Genomic DNA, 11,900 nt, shown 5'->3' with positions numbered 1-11,900 from the left:
TTCTGTCTCATTCTCAAGGCCCGGCTCATTTTCATACCCTACCAGCTGGGCTCTTCTGCCTGTGCTGTTGTAGTCTTTAATTTTTGACTATCTTCAGTTCCAATTTAAGCACCAAAAGCTTTTTACCTGGGAGACCGCGAAATTCCCAACACTGGGGAAAGTGCACACAGCCTCCTAGCCCCCGGCCTGTCAGACTACCATGTCCCCAGTACCCTGTGGGTCCCCTACCCGTCTTGGCTCTTACGGTGAGGAGAGAAACTGAAACCTACCTGCAGCTCAGCGTGGGGAGGGTGGGTTCACAGGGGGTGCTGGGCCCCAAGACTGGAAGGGGAGCAGAGGAGGGACCCGGAGGGGACCCTCGGGCCTAGTTTAAGGAGCCGGAGATGCGGACCCAGGTGCTGGCCTCCAAGACGGGCACAGCTGCGGGATCCGCGCAGAGCCTGGGCCCCACCTGGGTGTGGAGGAGGGGCAACGAGGGCCAACGGGCTGCCCCGCCCCGCACGGGCGGCCAGTGGGCGGGCGCAGGCGGGCCCTCGGGGGCGCGGCGGGCGGGAGCCTCTCCGTGCCGGCGGTTCCCGAGCCTGGAGGCGCCGCGATGACCGCTCTTCGCCGGGGCGAGGCCACCGAGGCGGGCAGGTAAGGGGCTTCTGTTCGCTGGGCGCGCCCTTCAGGCTCCCGGAGTGCGGGCTGTGCCCCAGCGCTGCGCGGGGCGACGGGCCCGACCCTGGGGGGTGAGGGGCGTCCGCGCGGCATCCGGGCGGTGCAGGGCGCACTCCTTGGGACGCCTCCAACCGCCCCGCCACCATCGCCACTCATTCGTTCATGCCCCGGCCATATCGACCCCTAGTCCGGGCTGACCCCCGCGCGCATCTGGGCTTCCCAGCTGGCCCTCGGAGGGGTCGGCCTCTCGCTTCTTCCAGCCGGCTTAGCTATTGTGGCGGCCTGTGGCTGCCCCGGAGGCGGCGTGGAGCTGTCCCAGCACGATTTGGCCGCACCCGTGCTCCAGGCTGGTGCCCGCCGGGCGGGCTTGGGTTGATCTCTCAGCCTCGAGATGGATCCAAAGTCGCCCTTAAAGGAAGGAAAGTGTTCGCAGCTAGGTAAGGGATGAGGAGGTAGGGCAGGCGGGAGGTGGCGTTTCGGGGGACATCAGCAGTTGTGGCCTTTGAGGCCTTGGGGCTCTGGGGGTGGGATTATTTGGGGAAGACTGAGCCAGTGGATGAACCTGTAATTTCCTTGCCCAGACCCCAAGCCCCACAATCACCGGCACCCCTGGCCAGCTAGCACCGGCGCAGGTCGGATGAATGTATGAGCCCTGTGCCCACTCCAGAGGGGTGTGTGGAGCTGGTGAAATGTTTCGGAGTTCCCGTTGTCTAATTTGCCCTTCTTTGCTCCGCGTGCCCCTCCCTTCCCCAATGATTGTTTAAGGATGCCCGTCCTTGCAGGGACCAGGCTCCTAGGGAGTGGGAGAGAGTGCCTGACAATTAATTCATGAGGTCTTTGCCCATGTATACCTCAGCTGGCTTTGAAGTCCAGCTCTTTTCAGAGCAAAGACTTAGGGTTTGCAGCAAAAGGTAGGGTGCAGGGTGTTGCTCTCCTCCAGCAGGTAGGGCCCTGGTATGCCGGCTCCGCAGTCCTCTGATGTGCGGCTGGAGTCCATCCAGTCCACGCTGCCAGATACTCTCAGGTCTGAGGTTAGACTTTGACAGGGCCAGTTAAGCAGTGAGCATCTCTGGGGCCGATGGGCAGGTCTAAAGGGCAAAGCTGGCAGAGGCTGCTACCGAGCACCCTGGAGAGTTTCTGCTGGGGCCAAATCCAAGCTCTCCTTCCCGACCTGCCTTTGGGAGAATTTTCTGAATAGCCTAGAGAACAGCCCAGGCCCTCTCTATGCCCGAGGTTACTGGTCCTTTCCAGTTCTCGAGCTTAGGTGAGTCCTTAAAGCCTTGGTGCAGACCAGAAAGGCCTGTGTGCCAGGGTGTCCTCCCAGGGGGACACCCTGAGTCTGAGACTGGCAGTACTGAAGATGCATTTATGCCAGCCAGGCTTCCTGAAGCTCTTCCCCTTGCCTGCTTGGGTGCTCTTTGGTGTCTGAGTCTGGACACCCAGAAAATATTTTCTTGTTTCCTGAAAGTGAAAATAACTCCCCCCAAGGCTGCAGACATCTCTGTTGGGAGGGTAAGTTTGGCATGAAGTCAGTCTTGGCCACTGTGCAGCTATTCACCTGGACTGCGGGGCATCACTGTCACCACCTGTTACCACTAATCTTTGAAACTTTGATCAGTTCCCCAACTGTTCACCTAATGTAGGAAAAGGAGGAGGGGAAGGGTATACGCCCCTGGGCATGGAGCTGCCTGGGATTTAAGAAGTAGCTGCTTCCCCAAGGGCACAGCATAGAGTCCAGAAGAAAGGCGCTCTTCCCCAAAATATAAACCCGTACAGGGCAAACTGGTTTCTTCTCTACACCACAACTACGTTAGTTTAGAAATGCTTGGTCATTATTTAGGACTGGAGTTTTAAAACCTGTGGAGGTTGAACCACTCTTTAAGTCTTTGTCCTAAATTAGTGTTTCCTCAGGTGATGTTTAATATCCATTTAAAAATCGCATTATTCATTTTTTAAACACATTTGTTTTTGGCTGGCACTACTTTTTCAAATATCTGGAATTAAAAGCACATAAAGAACTGGTTTAAATCAAACATGAATTGCTTTTTCTCCTAACATGCTGACACGACACGTCAATGGTAAATAATTGTCAAAATCCTGCTTGTATTTCATTTCATCGGCACCCCTTTTTCCCTCTGACTTAGGGTCAGAGCAGCAATGTGGGTGGTATCTCTGAGCAAACAGGTGGTATGATTGGTTATGAGAATTTTTTTTTCTCTTTTCTGTAGAAAAAAATTAAGTACTAATATGTGTCAGCATTGACCAAGTTACTCAAAACTTCTTCATACCAACCCAGGCCACACAAGATGCTATTTAAAAATGATTTTTGAATCCTGAAGGGGTATCTAGAAATTTTATTTTAAAATAATCCAGGGACAATACCTCAGAATTGACCATACTGGGCTTCCTTGATTACCAAAAAGTTGAAAAATGTTTACATTTTTAATCTTTTTATTGTAGAAAATTTCAAACATATACAAAAGGAGAGAATAGTATAAGCATGGCGTGCCCATCATCCAGTTCCCACAGTTACCAAGTGAGGGGCCAGTCTTGGTCCCTATATGCCTCTAGTCTCTCTCACTCCTGGATTATTTTGAAGCGAATCTAAGATTTTATATTATTTCATCCACAACTATCTTGGTGTTGATCTATAAAAGACCAAGTCCTTTTAAAAAATTTAACTGCAATGCTGTTATCACACCTGAATAATAACAGTAACTCCTTAAAATCATTCAGTAGATAGTCAGTGTTTCATCTCGTAAATGTCTTTGTACCATTTGTTTAATAAGAATCCAAATGAGGTTTATATAGCTGGCTGGCATATTGAATATATATCTCTATAATCTCTTGTAATCTATGGGTTCCCCTTCTATTTCTTCTTTTTTTTTCCTTGCAAATTATTTGTTAAAAAAATCATGTTATTTGTCCTATACCATTTCCCAGCTTGTTGATGTTTCAAATGTTCCTCTGACTCCTGTATTTCTTATAAACTGGGAGCTGGATCTAGCGGTTGGTCGGATTCAGGAGGTACGGAGCTCTTGAGGGAGCGCAAGAAATCTGGTTATTTCTCTTTGGAGGATGTTATCAGCCACTGATGATTATTTCATTTAGGCCATTATGTCATTAGAGACTGCAAAATGGTATTATTACTCTAATTCTGTTACTCCTTCATCATTTATTCCTGTCATCCTGAATCTCTCTATAAAAAGAAATGTCCCCTCTTCAACTATTTGCTTACCCAGAGGTATAGCCAGTACTACTAGAAAAACAGAATAAATATTTAACTTTTTCCGTTTATTTACAAGTTTTCAAAATAATGTGATGGGTTCCTAGTATCTACCAAAGTTGACCAGTGAGTCATTTTGGTATTATTATGATCTCATGGGTTTAAACATATTTGATATATTTCAGTCCATTTTAGACATCAATCTTTCCGATGCTTTCCATCTTCAAGTTGGCTCCTGAATCCATGTGCCCTGCCTTCAGTCTTTGATGGTTTTCTTGCTTTCTGGTATGATTAGATATTTTAGGCTCAATAGTGCATTTCCTGCTCCAAATCTGGAATCAGCTATCTCTCCAAGGGGTGCTGGTTTCTCTTAGTGGGAAATGGTTTTTAGAGAGCACAATCTAAACACCAGGGGTGCTTATTGCTACCTGAACATTTATTTTTTAAAGTAATCCATTTTGGAGTTCATATTTTAAACCCATTTTATTACTGATCAAATTAAGGTTGTATTTCCTGTCATTCTTAGAGTCATAGGCTACATTAAAAATCTAATAAAAATGAAATGCTCTCTTTCCAGAAACAGGTCCCTTTGTTCAGACACAACAATTTTGCCCCAAATTCCAGGAGTTCACAGACATGCTCTGCAACTCTTGTCTGGACTCCAGGGTCCATTAGACTGTCAGTCAGAGTCCATAATGATGGAGGAAGACCTGGGAGGTGAAAGCAAGTGGGAAAGCTAATGGGTTTTGCAATATCAGACCCAGGGGAGGTTAGGAGTGGTCACGGCCCAAACTCTGTACTGGTCTCACCAGCAGTTTAGATCAAGGAATGAACTTGAGGACTAAGGTTTGTTCTTTGGTGAAGGATTGCTAAACAGAGCAGGGTCCATTTGGGTACTGGAAAGAACTTTCTAATAAGCCGGGCTGCAGTGATGTGTCTGATGGATAATATTCACAGGTAGGCACATATTTTGAAATTCCTTGTGCCTACTTGCAACGCCACCTTTATTTCACCCACTCTAATATTTATTTGCTTACACCAAGGTTCTTGATACGGATAATACTAAGTTTTTTTTCCTTTTAAGTCATTCTCAGATAACAGTAAGAGGCTGAGTTTTCAGAAAGACCTGGATTCACATCCTTGCTCCAGAAGTTACTGCTGGCTCTGAGCCTCCCTTTCTTCGTCTATAATACAGACTAACATCTGGCCCTTGAAAGGTTCTCAGGCTATGTATGGTCTGGCACACAGTTGGGTTCACCAAAAGTTATTTTCCCTGCGGTGCCTCCAGCTTTGAGACTCTGAGACCAGGCGTCTCTGATGATTGAGCCCCAGCTCTAAGGAAAGTTTGGTCTGGTCTCCTTTTCAGGATGCACAGTTGATTTTTCTTTTTAATAAACATTTTATTTTGAGATAATTGCAGATTCACAAGCAATTGTGTGAAACCGTACAGAGACTATGTACCCAGTCGCTTCCACTGGTTCCATCCTGCATAACCATAGCCCAATAGCACCAAGGACCTTGATCCAAGGACCTTATTCAGATTTTACCCATTTTACATGCACTCATTTGTGTCTCTGTGTGTGTGTTTTATTACATATGGGGATTTGGCAAAGTTCATTTTTAAAATCAGTCTCTTTTTCTGTTGGGCTCTGAGGGCTTACATGTTAGAAGAATGATGTTTTAGGAATTTGGAATTTTAAAGGTATCTGTGAATCTTACTGTGCCCTTGGGAACAGATTTTTTCTTGCGCTACCCTTCTTTTTATTCTTTTCACCAAATGAAAGTAATTTATTATGATCATAAAACTTAGGCAAAGTTCATAGAAAAAAATAAAAAATACCTAAAATCCCAACTCACAGAGAACAATATTATTAGAATTTTGGTGAGCATCCGTCCCACATGTATTTTATTCTGCAAGCTGTTCTATGTAATCCTTTTTCCAATGTTCTATAATACTATCTTTCCATGTTAATATAGATGTGTTTTTAATAAGTTTTAATAAAAAATTTTTAAGTATGATTTTAATAGTTGCACTAGCCTTCCATTCTATAAGCAAACCATAATTTGTTCATGCCTTATTTTTTCTCTTCTAACTATACTTCAGTGAACATTCTTATACATTTAAACTTGTGTCCAATTACATCTTAAGAATAAATTGTTAGAAATGGATTTTATGGGTCCAACAGGTATCTCCATATAAAATGTATATGTACCTTTTCTCACACTGACCTACACACAGTAGTGAGACTGCCCATTCACCCACCGTGTTGATTTGATCAACAGTAGATATTATTAAACTCTTAAGCCTTTGAAGTTGAGTAAGTAAAAAAAAGAAAAGGATATCTTTTCTACCTTTTATTTTTAAATATCTTCATTGTTTTTGCTGACTTTAAAAGTATTACATGCCTGTTATAATAAGTTAAAACAAAACAGAAATTAACAGAGTAAAAATCACCCATAATTCTTTCCTGAGTTATAATCACTACTGTTTGATATATTATTATATTTGATATTTTTTGACCCTGAAGTATAGATTTTTAAACTTTATAAATGGATTATATCTTACTTGCTAATCGGTACCTGTTTTTCACTAAGTAGCATATTTTGGGCTTTTGTCCATATAAGCACATGCAGGTATACTCCAATCTTTTAGTCAATTGCATAGGTATCTATTATAGTGATAAAATATTGTGGTATTTCTACTTTTCTCCCCATAATTGTTAGCCATATAAATATTAATTTTTGCCTACTTGCCTATTTATTTCCTTATACAAGTTCCATGAAATGGAGTTGTTGGATCAAAGAATTTGTTTCTTAAAGCATTTGATATATGTCAGGAAGATTAACTCAGTTTTCAGTCCCAGCGTGGGGTATGAATACCGTTTATTTCCCACAACCTTGGTAATATTGAGTGGGATAGTTTTTTTAAATGTTTACCAATAAGATCGATAAGAGAAAGATTTCTTCTTTTCTGACTTTCCTGTTCATATTCTTTACTTTATAATCTGTTAGATTGTTTACCTTTTTCTTACTGGCTTGAATGAACTCATTACATGGTAAAAACACCAATTCTTTACCAGTTTAAATTTTGATGTACTAAGGTTTTAAATTTCTATGCAATTGAATTTTTGGTATGTTATGGGTTTTATACCTTGCCTAGAAAGACTTTTCCTGATTTTCTAATATTCTCCTCTATTTTATTTTAGTTCTTTATTGATTTAGAAAATATTTGAATGTTTTATCTACCTGGAATTGTGAATGGTATGCGGTAGCCAGTAGCCCCACACCATTTATTGCACAATCCATTCTTCTTTTACTTACTTGAAACACCTTCTTCACTATATATGAAATTCTCAGATACCCATAGATAATGTTCTGTTTGGACTCCGTCTTATGTGCTTTTGATCTTTAAATCTTTCATAAGCCAGTAAATTCCATTTTATTTTAGTTGCTCCAGCTTTGTAATTTGTTCTGACATCTGGTAGGGCAAAGCCCTTGCTTTAAATTTAGTATAAATACACTGCTTTAAGATTAACTTTGAATCTTCCCACTCGAGAACAGAGTTTCTCTGTCCATTTATTAAAGGCTTCTTTCATACTATTAAAAATGTTTGTGGTTTTCTTCTCATGGATTTTCTACATTTTAAAAGTTTATTCTTGAGCATATTGTATGTGTTGTTGCCTTATGAATAGAATCATTTTCCCAAACATGTCTTATAACTGTTTATTGCAGGTCTACAGAGAAACTATGGATTTTCATGTTGATCTTGTAACCAGTACAATAAGAACGAACTTCACAAGAGTTCATTAGGTGTCTATCCCCATCACAGCTCTGCCTCGCCCAGTGCCCAAATAAAAAGAATATCTGGGCCACTTTCTTACGATTTTTCCGTTGATTTTATGTCCTCTAGGTTTTCCTTGCCTTTGTGCAATGGCTAGAACCTCCAGAACAGTGTTGAATACTGGTGGTGAGAGCAGGCATTCCTAGGGGGTTTCCACCAGTTAGACAACCTGGGGTTCTCCCTGGAGGAGGAGGTCCCAGGACCCAGCAGGCCCCTTAAGGCCAGGTCATCACTCACTTATCTGAACTCGCAGCAGGAGCGCAGCCTAGCGAGCCGAGCTGGCTGGAGCCTGAGCAGTGCGGAGTCCACCCTGCTTGGGGCTCCCAAGTCCCGGCCCGCTGCCGGCCCCGACCCAGGACGGGGACTGGACTGGGGCGCGGGCTGCCTTTTTAGGGAGGCCAGGAGGCGCGGGTGCGGCTGCTGCTCCCCGACCAGCCCCCCGACTCTGCCCCAGGTTTTGCCCCTACCCTACGGACCGTCCGCCCTCCCCGAAGGGCAGGCCGGGCGGGATGTGTGGCTCTGGCCCCGGCGCTGGCGCGGAGGTGCTGGCATTCGGGTGGGGCTGCCCTCTGCGCCCGCGACCCAGCGCTTCCCGGCTTCTTCCAAGGGCAGGCGTGGAAGAAGGACTTGAGGTTCGGGGGCTGCGGCGAACAGACGCCCCAGGGGTGGAGGAGCGGCAGGTGAGACGGCTGGGCACCGGGCACCGGGCAGCACCCCGTGCCTCCGAGCCGGCAGACGCCCCGCCCAAGGCAGCAGGCGAGGAGCGCGCATTCCCTTCCCCTTCCTCCCCGCCAGTACCTCCGCGCTCTTTCCCGGCCTGGAAGGGGGGACCCGGGGCCGGCGTGCTGCTGGGCTGGCCGGAGACCGGGCCTTCGGCTGGGCGCGGCAGCAGCCTCAGGTGTGCTCGAAGGCCTGTCCTCACTGCCCGTCCCCGGTCACAGCCAGCAGCCTGGGGGGAGGAAGGAGAAGCCGACCTTTCAGCACCTGCGCCTGGATTCACCCCCCGACTGCCGCACCCCCACTGTCCTGGCTGAACCTGCCGGTGCTCGCTCTGTAGCCGAAGTTGCCGACTGCCTTTCCGTCTTCCTCCTGTTTGGCCTCTCAGCAAACTTGGGTGCTTTCCATTCCCCCTTTTCGAATCGCGACTTTGGCTTCCACTTTGTATACCTGCTTTTCTTTCTACTTCTAGGTTCACTGTCCCCTACTCCTCCTGGGGACTCCTCTTCCTCCTCCACACAGTCTTTTAAGTGTTGGGGTTCTTCAGGTCCCAGACTTCTCTCCACCCCCTCTGCCCCCCCCCCCTCGACTCCTGACATGTAATTCACAAGCCATAAAATCCACCCTTTTAAATGATTCCATCAGTGGCTCTTTCTGTATTCATAAAGATGGGGTTACATCACTGTCAAAAGAAACCCTATGTGCACTAGTCACTTCTAGTAACCCCCACCTCTACCCCCAGCACCTGGCAACCACTTAGCTACTTTCTGTCTCTATGGATTTGCCAGTTCTGGAAATTTCCTGTACATGGAATCACACGCTATGTGGTTTTTGTGACTGGCTTCTTGCACTTAGCATAATGTTGTTAAGGTTCATTCATTCTGTAACATATATCAGTAGTTCATTCTTTTTTATGGCTGAATTATATTTCACTGTATAGATATGCCACATTTTGTCTAGCCATTCACCATTTGTTGGGTATTTGGATTGTTTCCATTTCTTTTGGTTAATTATAATGTGTAAGCATTCTTGTACAAGATTTTGTGAGCACGTATGTTTTCAGTTCTGTTGGGTACATGCCTGGGAGTGGAATTGCTGGGTTTTATAGTGACTGTGTGTTTAACCATTTGAGGAACCACCAAACTATTTCCCAAAGCAGTTACACCATTTTGCATTCCCACCAGCGATGTATGAGGCTCCAGGTTCTCCACATCCTCACCAGCACCTAATGATGGTAGTCTCCTGGTGGGTATCGAGTGGCACCCGACGGCGGCATTGAGCTGCATTTCCCTGATTACTAGAGATGTTTAGCATCTTTTCCTGTATTTATTTGTCATTTAGTATCTTCTGTGGAAAAACACCTTTCAAACATTTGCTCCCTTTTAGTCGTATTGTCTTTTTATTTTTTAGTCTTAGGAGTTCTTTTCTTTACATTTAAATGGAGGCTAAGGAAAACATAAGATTTACAGTCTTAATGATTTCCAAGTTCGTTTGTGCTGTAATGTTAAGAATACCATATTGTTGTGCAACCAATCTCCAGAACTTCTTTCCAAACTGAAACTCTATACCGATTAAATAACTCTCCATTTCCCCTTCCTCTAGCCCCAGCAACCATCATTCTACTTTCTGTTTCTATGCATCTGACTGTTCCAAATACTTCATATAAGTGGAGTCATACCATATTTGTCTTTTTGTGGCTGACTTATTTCACTTAGTGATAATATCTTCAACTTTGTAAGCGTTCATTATATATTCTTGATGCTGTGCCCTCATCTGATATATGACTTCCCATTCTGTGCGTTGTCTTTTCACTTAATAATATCACTAGCAGTACGAAAGTTTCTAATTTTGATGAAGTTCTATCAAAACTATTTGATCTATTTTTCTTCTGTGTCTTGTACTTTTGGTGTCACATCTTAAGAGACCATTGCCTAATTGAAGGTCACAAAGATTTACATCTATGGTTTCTTCTGAGTTTTATAGTTATAGCGCTGACATTTTTTAGTTAATTTTCACATATAGTAAGAGATAGAGGTTCAACATAATCCAGTTGTCCTAGCACCATTTATGGAAAGATCATTCTTTACTGCACTGGGTTGGTCTTAACAGCCTTGCTGATAGCTTCTCTTTTCTATGTACCCTTTGTCCCTGGGCCGGTATTTCAGAAATGTCTCTTCAGCCTGGACCTTTCTTCTGAGCTCCTTGCATATACAGCTTGACATCTCCACTTAAAAGTTTCTCACCCATGTTCAAGACTACATTAGTGAACTAATGTTTCCTTCAATATGCTCTTTTTACAATATATTTTTCCCTGTTTTGTCTCAGCAAAACAGATCAGTTTCCCACTTGTTAAAGCCAGATACCTAGAGTCTTATGTGACACTTTTGCTCTTATGTCCCACATTCAGTTGACTACCAAGTCAGGTTGATCGCATTTGGAAATACGTATCCTAAATCCATTCCTAGCCCTCCATCATCGCTGCACCAAGGCTGAGACATCGTCTGTCTGCTGGAATACAATCTCCTAACTTATCTGCCTCCATGGAAAATTTTAAACATATTCCAAAAGAGGAGGGAGTTGTAGGGTGGGTCCCCATGTACCCATCACCCAGCTAAAACCGCCACCAGCATAAGGTCGTCCCTATTCTTTCCATCAACATTCACCTTCTACTCCCTCTGCCCCACCTCCTTTGGATTATTTTTAAGCAATTCTGTGTATCGGAGTGATCTCTGAAGCACAAAGTCAATCGTGTATTTCTCCGTTTGAATCCCTGCATTGGTTCCTCATTGCTTTTAAGAGAACGATGCAAACCCTTCCTGGGGCCCAAAGGGCCCGGCATGAGCTAGCGCCACTGACCTTGCCAGTATTACTGCTTGTCACTTGACTACTCACCTCTACCTTCCAGACACAAAGGTGTTGTTTATGCCCCTCCTACATGCCGCACACCTCCGGCCTCAGGGGCCGTTGCACATCATGACCCCTCTAGAATGACCCCTCTCCAGCTCCTTGCAACCGATCCCTATCTGACGGGCATGCACTGGCTATCAGCTCGAATGCTGCTGCTGCTTCAAGAAAGTCTTCTTTGCTCTCCATGGTTGAGTCAGGACTCCCTGAGGGAGGTTCTCCTAGGACACTGCTTTTCTTTCATGGCATATATTACACAGTTATAAATATGTATTGATTTATATAAATATTTGTTTCCTGTCTGCCTCTCTCGCCAGGCATTCTGGGAATAGTCGCTCGCCTTACCCCCTTAGTATACACAGCACTTGCACAGAGCTGAGCAAACAGCAAGCACTCAACTGGCGTTTGTAGAAGGGAGGCAGAGAGGCTGGCAGGCCTTTGAAGACTGTGTGCCTGCCAGCCTCTCCTGGGATAGGGGTTCTCTGACCCAGGGCCAGTTCCTGGCTCTGCTTTGTTTTTTCCTCAGGCATTTACTTTCCCTCTTGGGCTCAG

At 45.0% G+C, this 11,900-nt stretch overlaps 2 protein-coding genes across 14 annotated transcripts in view; both read left to right on the top strand.

Annotated features, from left to right (window-relative positions):
* The first annotated feature begins 549 nt into the window (after positions 1–549).
* Positions 550–11,900, top strand: part of MYO9A (myosin IXA) — a 365,019-nt gene continuing 353,668 nt past the window's right edge. Inside the window, exon 1 of the mRNA XM_073212119.1 lies at positions 550–636. The gene's annotated coding sequence lies outside the window, so the exon portion shown is untranslated. The remainder of the gene's footprint in view (positions 637–11,900) is intronic.
* GRAMD2A (GRAM domain containing 2A) overlaps positions 658–11,900 on the top strand; it is a 31,104-nt gene continuing 19,861 nt past the window's right edge. For 2 of the 13 annotated variants that reach the window (XM_037010079.2, XM_017660009.3), the window contains exon 1: positions 663–1,097. In XM_037010079.2, the coding sequence (XP_036865974.2) occupies positions 823–1,097 (275 nt within the window). In that variant the 5' untranslated portion in view covers positions 663–822. Of the gene's footprint in view, positions 1,098–7,639; positions 8,408–11,900 lie in introns of those variants that run through there. The other 11 variants (XM_017660007.3, XM_037010084.2, XM_073212138.1 and 8 more) reach the window with 9 other exon arrangements.

The sequence above is a fragment of the Manis javanica genome, chromosome 8, assembly GCF_040802235.1.
Source record: "Manis javanica isolate MJ-LG chromosome 8, MJ_LKY, whole genome shotgun sequence".
Classification (NCBI taxonomy): Eukaryota; Metazoa; Chordata; class Mammalia; order Pholidota; family Manidae; genus Manis; species Manis javanica.
This window is presented reverse-complemented; position numbering and strand designations above follow the sequence as displayed.